Raw genomic sequence first — 22,252 nt, 5'->3', positions numbered from 1 at the left:
GCGTTCTCACACAAGTGGCATGATGTGGCCTCTGCTACTAATATGTATAATCTATGATAGGTGACGGCAGAAAGGCTCTAAAAAATGTTCAACAATAACTTGTTGAAGCTCATCGAGTTGGTAAAGGTTAAATAATTACTTTTTCAGTCTGATCTACACCAAACCATAGACAGTCTTTTCTCCCCTTAGGGGTTCAACACAGTCGATGATCTTCATTCATCTCTCCCAGTCCCTGGTAACCTCCTATGTCACACCAACTCTGTACAAATGTTCCTCCACCTCTTCCTCATTCCTGGCAGCTTCATATTCAACAAAGCTTCTCCAATATGCACACTATCGCTTCATATCACATGTCTGACCTAATGAGAAAACAGCAACAATTAGTAAAAATTGATGATTACAGAGGAACTCTGGGTAATTTCTGATGACCTCAAGGCCTAATTCACACAAGCTAATGTTATTGTTCATAGATGCACCAACAGAATGAGAAACCATGAAAGCTAAGTATGCTACAGGCCAATAAGCAGAAAGCCACTCCACAAAGACCATGGATGTTTGACAGCTTTTAGTAAAAATTGTTTTAACCTCTCAAACATGCATGATCCGTTGTAGTCCAAACAGGACCAAAGGAACAAAGTAGGTTTACAGAAACTTACCTGCATACCCACTATTATTTTCTGCACTAGAAACAGTAATGTTGAAAGTTTTATGGGTTTTCCTACATTCCTCTAACTTTGTTCAGACTCAGTAAAAACATCAGATTTCAAGCATGTTTCCAAACAAAATTAATAACTAATTGGTGAACGGTGTCATAAAAACACTACCTGCAGTTGTTTTAAGGGATTCTTTTGCTCAGCATGGCTTCAACCATGCTCTGGATACTTTTCCTGTCGAGGTGTCTTAATGTAGGCATGATCGCCACCTTCTGGTGAGGCATTGGCATTTCAGCTTGTTTTGCAGGAATTGAAAAACATCTACGATCAAATATCTTTTAACAAACTGAGACAACATGTTATTTTAGTTTTAAAAGTAAATCAGAATAAAGTCTGACTTGGCAGGTCTGATTAAGAGAAATGCCTCCTCCTTCAGTCAAAACTGGATCGTTTAACCTTCTGTTCCAAAGGGTTAGATGATGAGACACTGGGTTGCTGAAGAAATACTGACAAGATTGGGTCGTTGCTAAAGTCCTAGAAGATTTCTATAGCCCTAAACATTGTTTTTGTGAATGTTTGTTATTTCAGCATTGTCAGTATCCATCTCAAGATGATGCAGAGCAGATACAAGAAGGATTCAGAGGCAAACCCTGATGTCATTCGGGTTCAAACACACCCAAACAAAGTCTTTAGAAATGCACAACCATGCACTTTCTCACCCATCTGCACACTTAAAGGTGCTTTCAATGGGTCTGCTCTAATTCTGCCAAAAGAGCTACTTGATACAACTCCAGCTCTTCTTCCTCATCACATGACCTGTCAAGCCAATCACACAGCAGGGACAAAAACACTTGTGAGTGACCCCCTGTGATGTCAAATTATGTTTTGAAGAGAAAAGTAACCAAACATTTCTGGAATGCAATATAAAGCAACCAGAAATGAACAGATAAGAGTTGCTACAGTTAATGCCTGCATGAATTTCAAGTGTCTATCAAAGAAAGCCAAAACAGAAAAAATATGACATGAATTCTAATTGAAAAAGTGTAATCTGTAAATTGACTAATATTTAGAAGTTGTGTTACCCGGAGGACACCGAGGTCAGCTGATCAGACGGGTGGAGAATCCTGCAGGTGGTGAAGGTGTAGGTGGAGCTGGTGTGGGACATACATTTCCCTGGGAAATGAACTAAAGAAAAAGAAACAGAACAAATCATTTCTGTTAGTTATGATGCAAAATGCACCAAAAACATACACTGTAAAAAAAAAGCGGCATCTTGTAAAGAAGGTGAAAATAGATCATAGTTATAGTTTAGACCCCAAGCAAAAATACCAGTTTTAATTAGCCATGTTTTACATCTTATGATTCTTAAGGATGATAGCTGAAACTGACCTGCTACATCCAGATTAAATGCAAATAAACCAAAAGAAATTAAAGAAATTAAAAATCACCGCTCAGAAACCATGATTAGGTGGAAGCCAGGACAGAGAATGAACGAGACGAAATCAATATTCTCAAAGTAAAGCTGAAGCTTTTTTACTATGAAATCAATCTCAACTACATGCTAATGTTTGTGTTGGTCTGCACCAAACATGCTTGGATTAGATTAACAAGAAAAGTGTGTTTATAGAGATGACCCTCCACCAGAGCCTCCGAATTAGCTCCAAGCAGCTCAGGAAGTCATGCATTCATGTGGCTTGAACAGCTGCACTCAACACCTGATGCAGCCTTACGCATGCACACAAGCAAACCTGATCCTTTATATCTCTGCATTAACTGCTACACTCACATGTCAGCCATTTTCAACTCCCATTATAATAAAGGTTTTTGTTTTGGCAGATTTTTTGTATTTTGTTCAATTTTCTAAATTTAGAAGTTTTAGTTTTAGAAACTTGCGAAGTATTGAGAAGGTAAAGGAAGGAAAGTGCGATGGTGACAAAAGAAAGGAGGAACTAAGAAAGAGAAGAAAAGAAAAACAAACAAAAAGTACTCTGTCTGGATGGAGCTGGATGGCTGCGGAGGTAAGGCACTGCTCCCGGGTTGAGTGAATGTGAGTGTGATCATGCAGGAAGGGTTATCACTTTATAGCTGAGAAATGTCCAGTGAAAGCCTTCCCTTCACTCCTTCAACCCTCCCACCCATCTTCCTCCTCCCATTCCTTTTTTTCTCCCCATACTCCAGATTCAAAATCAGGATTTTTGAGGGGCTATTCCAGCTAAAACGCTCCCTCACCAGGCGTGCGGTCCACAGTGGTGGGTTGCAGGGCATGAAGCTCCTTGAGATCCGTGTGCCTGCTGATCTCCAAACAAGAGGGAATGGGGGAGGACGAGGAAGAGCAGGAAAAGAGAAGGGGCATATTTGCAACGTGTCCATCTTTTCCTTCGACTGCCTCTTTGGGGCCGCAAATTGCTCCATTCAGTTCATCTATTTGGTTGTTGCCTTTGATGTCAGCAGCTTTATTACAGCAGATGGAGCCAGCAGAGGTAGAATAGAGTGAACCTATTGGAGCAGAGCTCTCTCCTGGCAAGCTGGTAAATGAGTCACGCGACACCTCATCCTCCTCTGGTTGGTCCAGCTGCCAGCCTTCCTCCTGCTCCCGGTCCTGCTCTAAAGTGCGGAAGCCCTTTGTGACCACGCCCGGCCGATGATCCAGCAGAGCCCCCATGTGGGGTTGAGCCAGCTGCTGCCACGCATGGAGGGTAGCAGAACCTGCACAGCAAAAACAGGGAAACCTTATGTTACAGATAAATATGTATGTATTAGTATGCAAGATACTTTAGCTATACAGTAGCTTATGATGAGGCCATTTAAGTTGTTTCCACCAGCGCACCTGAAGATTCCTACACATGACAATATAAGCTGTAGATTTAAAGCCCATTAAAGCCAGAACAAAATGTTTGACATGCATTCAGATGTTATTTCACATAACTCCCTAATATAGGAACATACTACTAACCACCACTCAGTGCTCCTGGGTTACCTAAATATATTTTTTTTATGAAGCACAATTAGAGCCTCCCAACACATACTGATTACAGATAGCAAAGTAAGCAAAATGTCTAAACTAAACTATATTTTCTGCACTTTTTCTATTTTGTTACTGAATGGTTTTTTTATGTGAAATGTAGGGAAATGTCAGCACCTTGAAGCAAAGCAAACAAGAATGTAAAAAAAGGAAGATGAGAAAATTAGACTTTATTAAGGGAGTCGTTTACAGACAGAACAGAAGTTAAACAGAGGAAAAAATAATAAAATAAAGAAATGGAAGGCTTAAAAAGTGACAGAAGTAGAGAGACGTAATAGTAGTCTGATACAAATGTATTTGAAAAGCAGTCAGAGAATGAAGATGCGGTGAAACGTAGTCTTGTGACTAAAACAACATATGTGTAAATGGCACAGAGAGCAGAATCAAGCCTACAGTAACTTGAACGTTTTCATTTTTGTCACATTACAATCACACACTTCAATGTACTTTATTAGGATTTTTGTGATAGACACAAACACAATGTAGTGCAAAGCTAAAAATAAAATATATATCATTTTTTTTATTTTTATAAAAATAAAAATGAGCCGTGCATTTGTTGTCAGTCCCCCTGAGCTGATATGCTGAGGAACCAGCTTCTACTGTCATTATGGGTTTGCCTCCACGAGTTTTACACATCTAGACACTGAGAGTTTTTTACTTCATCTGCAAAATAGCTAAACGACAGCTGTGAACATCAACTTTGAAGTGTTGCCACAGATTCTCATTTGGATTTATTTCTAAAATTTGACTGTACCATATTAACTCATGAACATATTTAGATCTGAACAATTACATTGGAGCTCTGGCTGTATGTTTCGAGTCATTGTTCTGCTGCAAGCTGAACTGCCATGCCATTCCCAAGTCTTTTGCAGAAGAACACATTTTCTTTCAGTATTGCACTCTTTGAGCCCCATCCATCTTTCCATCAACTCTAAACAGCTTCCTTTTTCCTGCTGATGAAAACCATCCCTGCAGCATGATGTTGCTTCCAACATGTTTCATGGTGGTGAGATGCAGTGTTAGTTTTTCTCCACGTATAATATACTGCATACTTTCTCCTACCAGTGACAAGAGAATCTTCCTCCACATTTGTCATTTTGCCAATATGGTATGTGACAAACTGCAAACAGGACTTCTTCTAGCTTTCTTATTACTCCTCCTTATTGGCCAGACTTCTGGAGTGTACCACTAAAAGTTGTCAGCAAAATCTGAAATCTGTCACCTCAGATGTCTGCAGCTCTTCCCAACTTACCATCTCAGGTTATCTTTTCACATCTTTATTTATTACACATATTACATTACACACAGAGGAACTATTCATTTATAGGGTGACTTTTAATGGCACTTGGTCACACTGGATTTTATTTAGGGGTAGCTGAGTAAAGGAAATGCAAGCCCCTACGTTGATTTATTTGTAAAAGAAAAACCTAAAAACTACATATTATTTTCTTACCCAGTTACAACTGATCACTAAAAATACAATAAGATAAATTGGCTATGAATACTTTTACAAACTTTTGAATGTTGTTTATTGTATTCGACCCACCTATAACAACATTGGACTACAACATAATTTTTTTTATTTTTAAATACATGGTTTTCTTCCTATAGTTGACACAACCATGTCTTAATTTCTCCCATTTTATTGAATTTTACATATAGGATGGTGGTAATTGGTTGAATTCATGTGTGTGATTGTAATTCCAGGTCTGAACACTAGGTGGAGGAAATAAACAGCAAATAAAGAATCCCTCCTCATAAAATGGTTTTATGCATTAAAGTTATTTCTACCAGAAGTGAAATCTAATTCTATCAGGTGTAAGGCTGTTAAACATAGATATGGAGGTAAATGGCATCAGAAACATTTTCATTACAGACACTGGCTAAAGTGAAAACATCTGTGCGGTTACAACTGAGCTCTATAATCTTCTTAAAGCAGTGACAGTCTCAGTATTTAAACCTAACAAATAAGGCACACTCTACAGAATATGATACTTAAATTGTCATGCTTAAGATCAAAAAGTATTTTTGCTTTAAAAAGACAAACAGACCATGACAGTATATTACTCCATGTAACATTGCTGTGTCAGCAGTGGGCTTTAAGGTGTCTATACTTCGAACCAGCAGCGTGGCTGTGTGTATCTGAAATAAAACGAGTGCTGAAGGTTTAAACTAACTTCTTCCTGTTTTAAGACCCTCAGGAGGCCTCTGCCCAGAGCCAGAGGACCTCCGAGAGGAAGCTGTAAACTCGACAGCCTGCGAAGCTCCAACTGACTGAAGCTTCTGCCACGCTTGTTGACATTCGGTGAGGCAATCAGGAAGATCTGTGGCTCACTCTGATTATGAAAAACTAAAAACTGATTCGGGTGTTTATCCTCGGTTTGAGCTGAACTAATTTGCGTCTCACTATTTAGAAAAACAATGTTGTAGTCATGTCTCTGCTTCTTGTTATGATGCTCATTGTTTTTTAAGTTTTCATTTGAAATCAGGAAGACTTTTTGAAAACTAAGATTATCCTTTTCTTTATCCATATTAAGAGGATCGGTAGACTTGTGGTCCCGAAAATAATAATCACCTTCAAGCGGCTTTACAATCTGCAGCTTGTCTGGCAGGTAGGACCTGGCTGTGATCGAGTATCCCGACCAGATGCTTCCCAAGGAGGGATGCGAGCTGAACGACAGCAGGCTCTCTGTTGGGGTCCCTGGGCCTCCGCTGCCTTCAACCCCTCCTTTTTCCTCCTCTTTCCCCAGGTAGGCTAGTTTTCTCTCCCTCTCTTCTTCGAAGAAACGTTTTTCTGAGAGGTAGTTGTCACGCCGCAGGGACAGACGGTGCAGGGCTGCCTCCAGGTCCCTGCTGCCTGGGGTCCCAGGTGTACCAGGGGGGCGCTTGTTGGAGTCTTCCGACCTGAGAAGACAGAGAGAGACGTAGAAAGAAAGAATAGGAAATAAACTCTTAACAGCTGAAATCATCCATTTTTGCTTCAAAACTGAAGAGTAATTTTTTGTCTCAGGTTAGTTTCTGTTGACTGAAGATTCAAAATGCCCGCACCCATCATCTGGACCTTCCGGGATACTGCTTGTCCTGTTGTCCAAGAAGATCCCACTTCCTGTTTCACTCCCATAGATGGAGTTGGAGCGAGGCGTGCCCACCCTGCTGGAGCGCCCCGAGGTGAAGCATGAGTTCTGATTGGAGCCTGGGATGTTCAGAGGGGAAGGAGCTGCAGAGGAGCGCTGCTGACGCATCAGGTTGAGGTTTTTCACCGTCTGAAAAACTCGCTTTGGGTGCAGTCTGGAAAAACATGACACGATCACATTAATATAGATATCATATGATAAATCAAAAATATGATGCAGGAACAAGTCATTGAAGGTTGGACGGTAAAACTAAAGAAACCTCTGTTCTTCTACATCTGGGTCATCCATCTGAAGCTCTTTTCTCATCGTCCCCTCTATTTCTGCTGCGAGGGAGTCCTGAGAAAAGAACATTCAACAATTTATTCTGTCGATATGGTGCCACGACCATAAATCAGTCTCTAATATAAACAAAGCGTTCTGCTAAAGGTTAAATTGCATAAAGTTGTGACAGCTCATGCGCTCACCATGGGGAACAAGCCCAGGGTATGGAAACGCCTTGGGGTGCTGAGAGGCAGAGTTTTATTTCTCAGGTTCTTCAGCTCCTCCTGAGCTTCATGGAGCATCTCCATACACTCTGCATACTTATCCTGCAGCTCCCGCAACTTAACAAGAAGAAAGGAGAGGAAAGGAGGAAAAGACAGAAAAAAAACATAAAAAATTAAGCAGGTTTGGCCAGTTTTGTTTTTTAATGCATGTCGGTGTTGGCTAAAACAGGTTTACTTTTAGACTTTTGACTTAAAAACAACTAAAATCAATTGTAGACACTGAAAAAAACTCTTCACCTTTAAACTGAATGTCTACCAAAGATATTCCAGATGTCTCTGAACCATTAAGACATTGTTCAGATTTATTTTCATCTATAAATTGTATTAAAAGAGGATATATATATATATATATACACACACATCTACAAAAATGTAGATAAAAATAGATAAATGATTGTCTTTTTTTTTCAAACTGGTACTATTTTTACATTGTTTTATTATCTTTTGAGAGATGCATGTCTCAATTCCAATCAGAAACCAACTTTTTTGTTGAATGAAAATGATTTTATATCCAAACTTGTCAGGGATATGAATCATTCCATCCTTAACCCTATCTATCCACCCCTATTATCAGTATATCCCTAACCTTGACCTAAACCTAAATAACATCCTATCTCTAACCTCTAATTCTACAAAAGGGGGTCATCCGCATGAGGACAATGCTTTGGTCCCCATATGGCTAATTGGTCTCCAGAAGATAAGTGATTATAACAGAAAAACCTTCAGTTTTCACATAAATATGTACACACATAGTACTGTGTTATAATATTACTCTTAGCTGGAAAATACAGTCATGTGGTCACAGTCTGCAGTTTACCTCAGCAGTGAGCTGTCTCTGAGCATCCTTGGCTGCACCCAGGTGCTGTGTCAGCTCTTCATTCTCCACTGCATACTGTGAACACCAAGGACAACACAGGACATACAGTTGGCAGGACGTCTTTATTAAATGTAACTGAATTTGATATTTCCTTTAAGGACTTTTTTTAAGGCTTTCTTACAAGCTTTGCCTTCTTCTGCAGGTCTACAATCTGAGAGAGGAGGTGTGTGATCTCCTCTTGCTGTCTGGAAGCATCGTCGCTCTTCCTGGCCAGCTCTTCTGCCAGAGAGGAAGCCTGCAGGTTGGCAGCACCTGGTGGAGAGAAGGAAAAAAGAAACGTTGCCGGCTTATAGCAGCTCAAATTTTAACAACAGACTAATAAATGATAGGGATATAAAATTAAAGTAAAAGAGATCAAATACTCACGGAGTTCTCTGACACAGTCGTTGACAAGCTGCTGCTCTTTCTCCTCATACGAGATCGTTTCAGTCTCCAAATGATTTGCCTGGGAGGATAAATAAATAACAACACTGAGGTCAACAGGTTTATTTTTGTAATTATATTCTTGGAAAATATACCATGATGGGTTTATTCAACATAAGGAATAAAGATGACCAAATCAAGTTTGATTAAGACATAATTATGGTTGACAGCTTAAACCATGTCATTGAATTACGGTAGAAAAGGATAATGCTGGTGAAAATGTTTTACTTCCATCACTGCGTGCGTAATTTTCACTAATATTGGGCTTTTAATAATGCATTTCAACCATTCTTTTTTAAGGTCTGTATAATCATACAAACAACTTCCATCAAGGGATGAATTGGGTGCACAAGTTTGAATTTATTGTGCTTTTTTTCCTCAAACCCACACAGGGCCAATATTATACATACAAGGTTAAATATGTTCACACACCCCACTAACATTTGATTAAATGTCCCTCAGCATGATGCATCCCAGCCACATGCTTTTTGTAGCCCTCATGTTTCTGTCATAACTATTATTATCAGAAAGGAATTGATTGAAAATGGCTTGCTTCCTTTCACAGACCAAACATTTGTGTCCAAGTTGCGACCAGCTGACCCATATTGTCACTCTTAGATGAATAAGATGGTTAGGCCTATCATAAAACTGGAAGCTGCACCACTGTCACTGCTCACAATGAAGCCAGTTTTACATCACCATGGACTGAGAGGCTGTCCACCAAGAAAGATGCTCCTTGACGTAAAGCTGCGGCTGCCCTCATGGACTATCCAAATGCCTTCCAGGGAAAGGTCAGATCAGACAAAGACTGAGATATTTGGCCAGAAAGCCAAGAAGAATATTTGTAGAAGTCAAGATGAGACTTTCAAACCTAAGTCCCCTTTACCAACTATCAAGCACGGTGGCGAGAGCATTATGCTGAGGGTCTGTCTAGTTGTCAGTGGTAATGGAATAAACTAAAAACTCCACAAACATTCAGGAGCTTGTTACCTTAGTGTGTTTAAATATCTTCCTAAAAACATAGAACCATCTAATATTCTTTCACAGCTTTATGCTATATTAAGTCTTGTGTCATCTTTCAAGTTTTTATGGTTGAACTGTCTTGCTTGTTACATGTCAAACGTTTTACTACTGAAACCGTGTTTTTTTGCAGCCGCCCATCTCCCCCTGGTCGCTCCTGCAATCTTACCTTGTTAAATAAAGGTTTAAATATGAAATTAAAACTGGTGTATTCACAAAGTTAAGTGGAATAATAAAGCAGAAGAAGTACCTCGAAATTCTAAAAGTTGAACTCAGAGCAGCAGCCAAATGGTTGAAACTTGAATACGGGGTTTCTAACTGGACAATGATTTCAAACAAGCCTGACAAACTGGTTTTGGAATGGATACATCATACTAACATTAAGCTTCTGGAATGGCCCTGACTACAACATTTGTCAAATTTGCTTGGTCCAGGGCAGAAAACCAACCTATTTCAATGAATTGAAGTGGTCAAATATCCAGCCAGAACTATCCTAGGACCTAACTTGTGGCTGCAAAAAGTGTGTCCCCTGTCTGTAACTTACTGAGGGATGTTTAGTCATATATCAGTAGGGATGTACAGGGGTTGGACAATGAAACTGAAACACCTGGTTTTAGACCACAATAATTTATTATTATAGTGTAGGGCCTCCTTTTGCGGCCAATACAGCGTCAATTCGTCTTGGGAATGACATATACAAGTCCTGCACAGTGGTCAGAGGTATTTCAAGCCATTCTTCTTGCAGGATAGTGGCCAGGTCACTACGTGATACTGGTGGAGGAAAACGTTTCCTGACTCGCTCCTCCAAAACACCCCAAAGTGGCTCAATAATATTTAGATCTGGTGACTGTGCAGGCCATGGGGGATGTTCAACTTCACTTTCATGTTCATCAAACCAATCATTCACCAGTCTTGCTGTGTGTATTGGTGCATTGTCATCCTGATACACGGCACCACCTTCAGGATACAATGTTTGGACCATTGGATGCACATGGTCCTCAAGAATGGTTCGGTAGTCCTTGGCAGTGACGCGCCCATCTAGCACAAGTATTGGGCCAAGGGAATGCCATGATATGGCAGCCCAAACCATCACTGATCCACCCCCATGCTTCACTCTGGGCATGCAACAGTCTGGGTGGTACGCTTCTTTGGGGCTTCTCCACACCGTAACTCTCCTGGATGTGGGGAAAACAGTAAAGGTGGACTCATCAGAGAACAATACATGTTTCACATTGTCCACAGCCCAAGATTTGTGCTCCTTGCACCATTGAAACCAACGTTTGGCATTGGCATGAGTGACCAAAGTTTTGGCTATAGCAGCCCGGCCGTGTATATTGACCCTGTGGAGCTCCCGACGGACAGTTCTGGTGGAAACAGGAGAGTTGAGGTGCACATTTAATTCTGCCGTGATTTGGGCTGCCGTGGTTTTATGTTTTTTGGATACAATCTGGGTTAGCACCCGAACATCCCTTTCAGACAGCTTCCTCTTGCGTCCACAGTTAATCCTGTTGGATGTGGTTCGTCCTTCTTGGTGGTATGCTGACCTTACCCTGGATACCGTGGCTCTTGATACATCACAAAGACTTGCTGTCTTGGTCACAGATGCGCCAGCAAGACGTGCACCAACAATTTGTCCTCTTTTGAACTCTGGTATGTCACCCATAATGTTGTGTGCATTTCAATATTTTGTGCAAAACTGTGCTCTTACCCTGCTAATTGAACCTTCACACTCTGCTCTTACTGGTGCAATGTGCAATCAATGAAGACTGGCTACCAGGCTGGTCCAATTTAGCCATGAAACCTCCCACACTAAAATGACTGGTGTTTCAGTTTCATTGTCCAACCCCTGTATGTATGCATTAGAACTTGCATGTAGTCAATTCCTGTTTTCTGAAAAGTGGACTGTCATCTACTTCATAACCTTCTAAACCATTGGTTATACATACCACAGATCGCAGTGATTTGTTTTCTTCTTCCAAATCTTTGAGTTTCTTCTGCAGGGAGTCCAGTGGAAACAAAGTTGGGGTCGACACATTAGGTTCACTCAGACGCACCCTGTAAACACGCCAGTGTTTTATCTCTATCATCAGCCTTTTTATTTAAATATCCCAAAATGTACATTTTATTGAAACTTATTATGTATTTGTGAACAAAGAACAAATTTCTCTCGTGCCAAAGCTAATACAGGTCCTTCTCAAAATATTAGCATATTGTGATAAAGTTCATTATTTTCCATAATGTAATGATGAAAATTTTACATTCATATATTTTAGATTCATTGCACACTAACTGAAATATTTCAGGTCTTTTATTGTCTTAATACGGATGATTTTGGCATACAGCTCATGAAAACCCAAAATTCCTATCTCACAAAATTAGCATATTTCATCCGACCAATAAAAGAAAAGTGTTTTTAATACAAAAAACGACAACCTTCAAATAATCATGTACAGTTATGCACTCAATACTTGGTCGGGAATCTTTTTGCAGAAATGACTGCTTCAATGCGGCGTGGCATGGAGGCAATCAGCCTGTGGCACTGCTGAGGTCTTATGGAGGCCCAGGATGCTTCGATAGCGGCCTTTAGCTCATCCAGAGTGTTGGGTCTTGAGTCTCTCAACGTTCTCTTCACAATATCCCACAGATTCTCTATGGGGTTCAGGTCAGGACAGTTGGCAGGCCAATTGAGCACAGTGATACCATGGTCAGTAAACCATTTACCAGTGGTTTTGGCACTGTGAGCAGGTGCCAGGTCGTGCTGAAAAATGAAATCTTCATCTCCATAAAGCTTTTCAGCAGATGGAAGCATGAAGTGCTCCAAAATCTCCTGATAGCTAGCTGCATTGACCCTGCCCTTGATAAAACACAGTGGACCAACACCAGCAGCTGACACGGCAACCAGACCATCACTGACTGTGGGTACTTGACACTGGACTTCTGGCATTTTGGCATTTCCTTCTCCCCAGTCTTCCTCCAGACTCTGGCACCTTGATTTCCGAATGACATGCAGAATTTGCTTTCATCCGAAAAAAGTACTTTGTATCACTGAGCAACAGTCCAGTGCTGCTTCTCTGTAGCCCAGGTCAGGCGCTTCTGCCGCTGTTTCTGGTTCAAAAGTGGCTTGACCTGGGGAATGTGGCACCTGTAGCCCATTTCCTGCACACGCCTGTGCACGGTGGCTCTGGATGTTTCTACTCCAGACTCAGTCCACTGCTTCCGCAGGTCCCCCAAGGTCTGGAATCGGCCCTTCTCCACAATCTTCCTCAGGCTCCGGTCACCTCTTCTCGTTGTGCAGCGTTTTCTGCCACACTTTTTCCTTCCCACAGACTTCCCACTGAGGTGCCTTGATACAGCACTCTGGGAACAGCCTATTCGTTCAGAAATTTATTTCTGTGTCTTACCCTCTTGCTTGAGGGTGTCAATAGTGGCCTTCTGGACAGCAGTCAGGTCGGCAGTCTTACCCATGATTGGGGTTTTGAATGATGAACCAGGCTGGGAGTTTTAAAGGCCTCAGGAATCTTTTGCAGGTGTTTAGAGTTAACTCGTTGATTCAGATGATTAGGTTCATAGCTCGTTTAGAGACCCTTTTAATGATATGCTAATTTTGTGAGATAGGAATTTTGGGTTTTCATGAGCTGTATGACAAAATCATCCGTATTAAGACAATAAAAGACCTGAAATATTTCAGTTAGTGTGCAATGAATCTAAAATATATGAATGTTAAATTTTCATCATGACTTTATGGAAAATAATGAACTTTATCACAATATGCTAATATTTTTAGAAGGACCTGTATAATCTTTAAGCGGATTCAGCACCATAGGTTAATGCTGATGTACTTGATCTGAAGCAGCCAACTGATGGATTATGAAATGAGAGTGAAAGGAGGCTTACGGTGTGGAGGTGCTGGACTCCCCCTCACTTTCCTCAGCAGCGTTTGTGTAGAACTGCAGTAACTCGTCTTTCATCGAGAGGTCGTGACGCAGCTGAGACACCTGGATGTGAACATATATAAAATGCTGAACAAAGGACACTGAAAGAAGAACGAAAAAGATGATTTGGAGGATTTTATCCACAACATGTCCAAGACCCTGCAAGGTTCAATAAAAAACAAACAGACGTGCATACAGTATGCAACAGTTTACTGGTGTCACCTTTGAGCCTGAGAGATTACAGAAGCCCTCAAAGACTCCTGGTATGTACCTCCTCTCGTATGTGCTCCACCTGCTCCTCCAGCAGCTCGTTCCTGTCACTGAGAGCCTTGTTCTTCTTCAGCAGCGACTGTCCGATGCGAGCTGCTAACTCCAGGTCCCGCTCCTTCTGCTCAAAAAGAAACTTTGGTTTAGCACATTAATACAGATCCTTTCCATTAAAATACTGGAAAACTATTAGCCACTCGGTCCGCTCTACCACTATGTCACACGCCGGCTAAACTACAACAGGTACGTATATGTTTAATGGAACAGAAGAAGAAATTTGTCTTAAATAAAACAGGACAATTAAAGCATAATATACATTCTAGGATTGATACATTCATCTTAAAGAGGAGAAAATGTCAGTGAAAATAGAATGACAAAAAATATGAACATTTCAAACTCTTATTGCTCACATACCAAATTTACTGGCATCCCTTGTCTTGTTTGTTGTTTAATGGGGCAGAAAAGGGAGTTAAGAAATTATGACTTACTGGATAGACTACTACTCCATGTTTACAAGGAATTCAAATGAATTCAAAGGAGAAAGACATTAACCCTGCTTCATATTGTCATTAAGACCTTCAAGCTGTGTAAATGTTTTAATAAATTCATGTCACTGCAGTATCATAACTGCAAATTAACATTTTTTTTAGAAAACTCATTCAAGTTCAGTTATTCAGTGGCAAAATATGTCAGCTTAATAAATAATAGGTTAATTACAACATAATTTAATGGTGCCATTATTATTGGTTCCCAAAAATACTCCTTTGAAAGATATTTAACAAAAGCTTTCATTATTTTTACCTTTCGTTGATAAAGCCTAATTAACAACCCATGACATTCTGTTTTCCTGGACTATAAATATGACACAGAGGCCCATTTCTTTTAGATACTGGCCACTATTATCTTATACCTATATTTGTCTCGTCAGCACACAGTAAGCATGGAGGTTAAAAGAAAACTTTAAAGCTCACTGTTGGATAACTGCATTAAAAAGGTCATCAAGTCTACATAACAAACCTTAGCTGCTTTCTACATGCCAACAAGTTGTTTGGGAGTGATGCCAGAAAAAAGCTGTTTCTGTCCTACAGTCACAAACGTAAACATGTGGGGTTTGCTGGGACTACAGCTGGAACCAAGTGCTTTGGTGAAATAAGACTGAGATTGAGTTTTGCAGCAACAAACACTCCCAAGTGGGAAAACACTTTTTTCCCACTCATAAGTATGGTAAAGGATCTGTAATGCTGTGGGGCTGTTTCTCTGCCTAAGACCTTGGGGACGTTGCTAGAGAGCATGGCCTCATGAACCGTTTGGAAGACCAGGACATTTTAAATAGAAAACTAGTGGACTCTACCAGAAAATGGGCTGTTATTGGATTTTTCAGCATGATCTAAAATACATTTATATTTCAAGAAAGAAAGGCTTCACTAGACTCCAAATCAACCTTCTTTCGTGGTTATCTCAGTACCCAGACCTGCATCCTAAAATCCGTGGGTTGGGCTGAAGATAAGTCAGCCTAAAAAAGGTCCCAGGAGAGACGTTTTATAGGAGAGGAGTGAGTACTCTCCTATTCACAAAATATGGTTGTCCAAAGTATGATTAATAATTGTGTCACCAGTGATTTGTATAAAACAAGTATTTAACAGGTTTGTTTCACCTTGTTGAATAAATATATCTGGAGTTAAAGGTTCACTGGAGGATTATTCTACTGCAATAACAAATCCTTTTATTTCATAACTTTGTATGAATCTTCCCAATGGCTGCCAATAAATGCTGTACTGTTGGAAGAAATCATGAGCAAACACACAGGTGTAGAGGAAAAGCTGCTATTAACCAGTCCTTAACAATCATTAAAGGCTTATTCACCTCTGGAAACCAGGCTGGGTCTGCTAACAACCGACATTTTTTTTTCCTAGCAGTAAAAATAGCTTGGCTCACAAAGGCGCAACACTAAACTATGTTCCATGTGCAACTGAAAAACACAAAGAAACTGGCATGGTCACAAGAGCTTTGTTCAGAGAAAACATGCATGCCCATCTCGAGCTTTATTTCACAGACAAGCATTCAGTTTTCAGACACTTTTGTCTCTTGATGTCCTAGTTTATGTTCTTTGTGTCACTGAGTAGGAGGTGATAAATTACATTAGAATATCAGCTTCAAGTTCAACGATGATGTTCTCTTGACCTTCAGAGAATATCCTGCACATTAAACCATCATTTGTTACATTTCCACTTAAGTGCTTTAAAATCCCCTTAAAAATGTTGCCTTCTGTTTGATCTACTTTAACAGATTTTACTTTCCACACACTGACCTCTTCCAGCAGTCGGGTGACGGCATCAATGTCGCTGTAGGTCTTCGTCATCTGGCCCACTCTGTCTGCACACAACACTACCGGGGGGTGGGGGACACAAAGAGGACGGTAAGTTTCCAAGCTAAATACTCAAAAGGCGATTAACCAACAGTAATTGGATTTAGCAACTCACATGTTTAAATATGCATTAAAAATGTGAACCTCTGGATTATTGCCTCAAATTAAAAAAACACAGAAAGGTTCCCTTAATCCCCACTCGTTCAAAGAGCCTTGTAAAAATATTCACACCTCATTTTGTTACAATCAGAAATCTCAAATCATCTATGTGATTTACCCTGATAGAACACCACCAAGTAGTGCATAAGTTAGAAGTAAGGTAAACTGTCAGGCCGGGCAAGGAAGAAGTGGCCAACAACCCCTTGGAAACTCTGGAGGAGCTAGTTGCACAGATCCACAGTTCTGGAGGGAGAATCTGTTGATAGATGCACTCCACTATCTGACCGTCAAAAGGAAAACTTGCACATCATCCCCACGACAGCATCAAGCTGTGGGAATAGCTTTCTTCAGCAGCGAAAGAGAAGTTGGATGAAGCTAAATAATTTGCAAGGCCAGTCAGCCTTTAGAGATCAAATAATGCTGAAAATCAATGTTTATTTTTTAGTATACTAGAAATTTGCAAGTGAAAATAGAATTATCATTATGTGATTAGTTACTTATTCAATTTTATGGACCCTTGACCTGCATAGCATGATATGTAAGGGTGTTGCCAGTATTTAACCTGGCAGATAGAAGTGGGTGGAGGAGCTTAGCATCTCGTATCCTACTTTAAATTGTTCATCATGTAACTTTGCATAATAAACAGCTCATACTTGGATTTCAACTTGCAACCATCATGACCGACATGTAAACAAAGCCTAGCTGTTCCCTCTGTTATCTTACCACTCCTAGTTAGAAGTAAATGCATCATCATAATTCAATGGCCCTCTTTTATTACCCACATACACAACATGCTGTTATTCAACCCAGCTAATGATTCAGAACAGATTACTGAATACAGTTCCAGAGGTCAGACTGAAAAGCCATGACCCTGCTCAGCTGGGTGATTATAAAGTTCCTTCATTTTAATTTCATGGTGGAAAGTACATGTACCATCATGACTGTCTTTTCCATGTGCCATCACAGAAACCTAAAGAAAAGCCAATGAAATTTGATTACTTCTGATAGCATCAAGGTTTATCTTTAGTAAAAAAGGAACAAAATGTCATGCAAGGAATATACAAAACAACCTGAACTCAGATGCCTCCAGGAATGCAAAAAAAGTCGGCTCATGCAAAGCACATATTTTATTATCAACACTTAACACTGCATCGCTGCCAGAAGCGAGATATACAGTACCTTGCAAAAGTATTTATACCCCTGGAACATTTTCCATATTTTATGTTACAACCACAAACTTACATTTTATGTGATGGATGATCGGATATGAACCCTTCAAGTTCAAGAATGGCCCAGTCTAAGTACAGGCAAGACCTAAAAGAAAATCTTCACCGATGCTCTCCATCCAATCTGACTGGGCTTAAGCTATTTTGCAAAGAAGAATCAAAGAAAAGTCCGTTTCTAGATGTATAAAGTTGGTAGAGACTTGTACAGCTCTAATTGCACCAAATGGTGGTTCTAAATAAAAACTCAGGGGGGCTAAATACAAATGAATGCCACACTTCTCAGATTGCTTTTTATTAACCACTATCACATCATAATTTAACAAAATACGTTAAAGTGGGCATGACATGACTAAAAAATGTTAAGTTCAATGGGTATGAATATTTTTGCGAGGCATGTCACCGTCTTCTGTTTGCTGTGCTTTAGTTAAATACTATATTTTATCAGCCTTTTAATAAATATCTTCTGTCCATCAGTGCCCTAAAAAGCACTAATGTGACAGAGTGGTCTCTCAGAGGTTTTCTATTTGTTTGAAAGCACAGACACATAACAGTGTTTGAGTGTGGTTTATTTTTAGCCAACGTTTTCAGGATCTTTTAAGATTTAAATCATTTTGTCTGTTGCCCCTTTAATCACCTCTACTAGCCACAGGAAGAGTTGAGCTTTACTTACAGTGAACACAAGGTCACCCTGAGGTCACATCAGCTCACTGATAGTGATGCACTGAGACTCAGCAAGTATGTAAGGGTAAGAAAAGCAACAAAAACACTGTTTTAACGACATTTCCCTATTAGATAAATGTACCTGTTTACTTGTAAAACAGAGAGTTAATAATAGCTCTATTTGCAAGAGTTGTTAAATGTTTAATGTGACCCATAGTCTATTTAACTTTTAATGTTCTTTAATTTGCACAAAAATAATGCAATGATAGAAAAAGATATGCTATGAGATTACAGCTGTTGACCAGATCTGGCTAATTTCCAGCTTGACCAGCCAGTCGGTCACTCAAAAAACCAGGCCTTTCTCACCAATGAATGTAACTTTGTAAGCCCTGCCGGGGCGAGCTGGCAACAACACACTTCAATGCAAAGTTTTATTGAGTGAAAAAAAACTCAAAGTTAGCCATTTTTAGCATCAGTGAGGCACAGAGATATGAGAAGATTTAAAAGCAAGCTGTAGTTTTTTTAATCACACATTGGTAAAATGTGCACTGTTAGTTCAGGATGTGCGAAAGAGAGACTTTCAGCAGATAAACAGGAACACTGAACAGGGTACAGCAAAACTGCTCTGTGTAATCCTTTTGAGCTTTTACCCAGATTTGGAAATGTTGGCAGCCTTATGGGAATCTCATGGTTACGGTTAAACCTCTGGATGATGTTAGGTTGTCAATAATCACTTTTTGAAGGTTTTAAAAAATTTGTAAAACATTGTTTTACAGCGACAGCGCTCTCAAACACGTGATGTGTTGCCTGTCCTAATATCATTACATAATGACCACTCATAGCAGCAAGACCGAACAAAAACTTTGAATGCTGTTCTATCTTCTCATATAATAGGCCTTGAAGAGAAATCTAAAATTGACCAAATAAGGAATCAGCAGGTCAAAGCTTTACAGAAACCACATATCTGAAATTGGCCAAAAAGTCCTGATCAGTGAATTTCAAACAACTGGTACATCTCTCCTGACAGACCAGGATAAAGCTTTAATGCTAGCATCACAGACAACAAATCTTAGGTTAATAAATCAACATAAAAACACAGTTAAACCAAAACTTTGATCCTCTTTGCAAAAGCAGACTGCAAACGCAGCAACAAATGAGCCTGAGGATGAACAGGAACATAGAAATGTACTGTAATACAAGTTTATCTCCCACATGCATGCCGGACCACAACATTTGTCTTCGTTTACTATCTGGCATGGAGGCGTGGAAGGACAGGGTGCAGCCTGTTTACCTGACATTCTTGATATTTGTGTACCTGCGTCTTATCAAAAGACATGCCGGCTTATTTCCTTTGTAATACTCCTCCCAGGTGAAATAGATGAGGTAAAATACATGACGACTTAATGCACAAAGACTTCTATGCCAACAGGAAGTATTAAAACTTTACTGATTAACCTTTTAGTGACAATTTAGCGCTGAAGACAAAAGGTTTGGATTACGGAAGACGTGCTGTGTAACATAACAGAGAGCAGGTAATTTAAGAGATATACATTTACTCTATCCACCACTAATGTGAAGGAAATAACAGAGAAGACAATCTGTCTTGTTCAGCCATGGGGTTAAAAAATGTTTACCAGCAGAGTGAGTTATGGCAATATTATAATGGGTGTTAATAACCCATCGGATGAACCTGTTAGCATGTTTTTTGTGTGTGAGATATTCAAGACCACTGACTGAGTCACAGACACATATGACCCACTAGTGAAGAACACTCAGGAATAGGGGAACTGTAAGGCAACATATGGGAAGGAGCTCTTGTTATTTTAATCAATGCCATGAACACAGTCTGTCAAGACTGTTGACTTGCAACATAACAGGATATCACGAAGAAAAAAAAAAGTTTCCTTTTTGGATCTGGGCTAATATTTGGCTTAACTATTTCTGGAAATTAACTAGAGCATCATCACAGACTCATTGTACTCTTACGTTGCAGCTACACTCAAGATGCTAACCCACATTTACAATAAAAATGCAATGAACAGTGTTTTACCAGCTGATTACCAGTTTTCTTCTGATCTGCCCATTCCGACTTTGTCCAATTACAAATTATTTTCTAAAGACACATAAAATGTGCAAGACTTTCTAATCAAACAGAAACAAAAATGATGATTGTCCCCATTAATGCAACAAAGCATATTTGTCCCTACCAGATCTCCTATTTTTAATAAACTCAGAAAATGCATTACAAGTGCATGCCTTTGACTGATGCATTTATAGACCGAAAATGGCCAGAGTTCATAGTTTTGATGCATTTAAAGAATAGGAAATTTCACCTGCTGATTACCGATTCGTAAAATTGTCCAATCTCTGGCCGACTCATTGGTGCATCTCTAAATATAAGGCATGCACTTATTCTACATCTAAACATATAAGCATGTCTTCGGTTGGTGTAAGTTGCAAGAAGGCTGATTAAGTCTGCAGTGTGGATTTACAAACAAGGCCAGTAACTGTCTGAGAATCACAAACTCTAAGGCAACACAAAGGAAGGAGCTTTAATCAATCATTCCCCCCAAGACAATCTGTTAGGAATGTTAACATGCAACATGCTGCGGTGTATGATTATACATTATTTCCTGATTACATCTGGGTTAATATCCATCTCAACACCACTGTAATATTAACTTCAATAACAGAGTCTAACATGTCATTCAGGAGGGAAATGAACCATGCTGATTGTGAGACAAAAACAAACAGGAGGGACAGCACCTGCAGGACAAACATATGATTCCCTATATAGCTTCAGGAGTAGTGCACATCCCCAAAAAAACAGTAACTACCTTCATAAAGAATCTGCTGCTCTTCATCCATTACTTCATTCTCCTCATCCTGTTTGTATCTTCCATGCCTGGAGAAAATAATGAGGTCCTTCTCTTCCTTGTCTTCATCCTCATCCTGCCTTGTGCTTTCATGAATGGGCAAACAAACATATTCCTCATCCTGATCCTGCAGGTTAGAGAATTCCACCTTGTCCTCATGGCCGGACACACAGAGTGCCATCCTCCCCTTCTGGCGCTACAGCCGACCAGTAAACAACAAAGTCCTCAGAGGCAAAGCCATGTCTCCTACCTTTGCCTGGTACATTGTTGTAGAGGTGTTGTTTCACAGATAAACGTTTGTGTTTCCCTCTCAAAGTGCATGGCTCCCTGACAGGAAAATCCTGTGTTTGTATAAATCGGATACCAGGTTGGATCAGATGTATGAATATGTAGGAGTGTGAGTATCAGCTGTCCACTGTTGGGTGAGACTCCCAGACAGCTCAACTCCTCCTCCTCTCTTCTCTGACTGGTCAGTCTGTGGCCTGCTCTACTTCAGCACAGACACGGGGTAGAGAGGCACATCCCTACTTTCTCTGAGAGTCTGATATTTAAAGTTAGATAACCTGGGTTAAAACAGATGAAAGGATTTAAAAAACATAATTCATAACCCTGTAATCCGCAAATGTTTAACGAAGATTTTTATTGAAATGGTGGGTTGACACCGGCAATTAAAAGGCGGAAAAGTTAGAGCTGTGGAGTGCTGGTTCATACTTAGGCTAAAAGGACATAAGGGATTTTCCAACCCCTCTCAGGTGTCAACACCTTGGTACAGTCTTGCTCAGCCTCTATGGCGACGCTGAAGCTGAGCAAACAGTGACAGCCACCTGTTTCCAGGGTGTGGCCAGAAATACAAATTCCCCACAGGTGAATGGTTTTATATGCATCCAACACTTAGTGTTATCAAGTCCGACTTACCGTCTCTGTGTCCTGACAGTATGCAGTATTTATAAGTCCAAAGTCAGGCATTCCTTTCAAATTGTGCCATAATGTTCGTCTTCTTAACCAGAGAACAGGTTCAGTGAGACAACAGCCACTGTCCCTCAGTCTGGTTCTTCCAGTTTGATTCCTGTTAAAAAGGACAGCTTCTGCCCTC

At 40.1% G+C, this 22,252-nt stretch overlaps 1 protein-coding gene across 6 annotated transcripts in view; it reads right to left on the bottom strand.

Annotated features, from left to right (window-relative positions):
* The window catches only part of trak1a (trafficking protein, kinesin binding 1a), a 49,712-nt gene that overhangs the window by 5,873 nt on the left and 21,587 nt on the right, over positions 1 to 22,252 (bottom strand). For 3 of the 6 annotated variants that reach the window (XM_047360564.1, XM_047360562.1, XM_047360563.1), the window contains 13 exons: positions 16,182 to 16,258; positions 13,878 to 13,994; positions 13,569 to 13,669; positions 11,621 to 11,729; positions 8,598 to 8,676; positions 8,353 to 8,483; positions 8,172 to 8,246; positions 7,274 to 7,411; positions 7,069 to 7,145; positions 6,724 to 6,963; positions 6,251 to 6,579; positions 2,883 to 3,359; positions 1,736 to 1,838 (listed from right to left, as the gene is read on the bottom strand). In XM_047360564.1, coding sequence (XP_047216520.1) covers positions 1,736 to 1,838; positions 2,883 to 3,359; positions 6,251 to 6,579; positions 6,724 to 6,963; positions 7,069 to 7,145; positions 7,274 to 7,411; positions 8,172 to 8,246; positions 8,353 to 8,483; positions 8,598 to 8,676; positions 11,621 to 11,729; positions 13,569 to 13,669; positions 13,878 to 13,994; positions 16,182 to 16,232 — 2,027 coding nt within the window. In that variant the 5' untranslated portion in view covers positions 16,233 to 16,258. Of the gene's footprint in view, positions 1 to 1,372; positions 1,470 to 1,735; positions 1,839 to 2,882; positions 3,360 to 6,250; positions 6,580 to 6,723; positions 6,964 to 7,068; positions 7,146 to 7,273; positions 7,412 to 8,171; positions 8,247 to 8,352; positions 8,484 to 8,597; positions 8,677 to 11,620; positions 11,730 to 13,568; positions 13,670 to 13,828; positions 13,995 to 16,181; positions 16,259 to 21,120; positions 21,550 to 22,252 lie in introns of those variants that run through there. The other 3 variants (XM_047360567.1, XM_047360561.1, XM_047360566.1) reach the window with 3 other exon arrangements.

Source organism: Girardinichthys multiradiatus, chromosome 3 (genome assembly GCF_021462225.1).
Source record: "Girardinichthys multiradiatus isolate DD_20200921_A chromosome 3, DD_fGirMul_XY1, whole genome shotgun sequence".
NCBI classification, from domain to species: domain Eukaryota; kingdom Metazoa; phylum Chordata; class Actinopteri; order Cyprinodontiformes; family Goodeidae; genus Girardinichthys; species Girardinichthys multiradiatus.
This window is presented reverse-complemented; position numbering and strand designations above follow the sequence as displayed.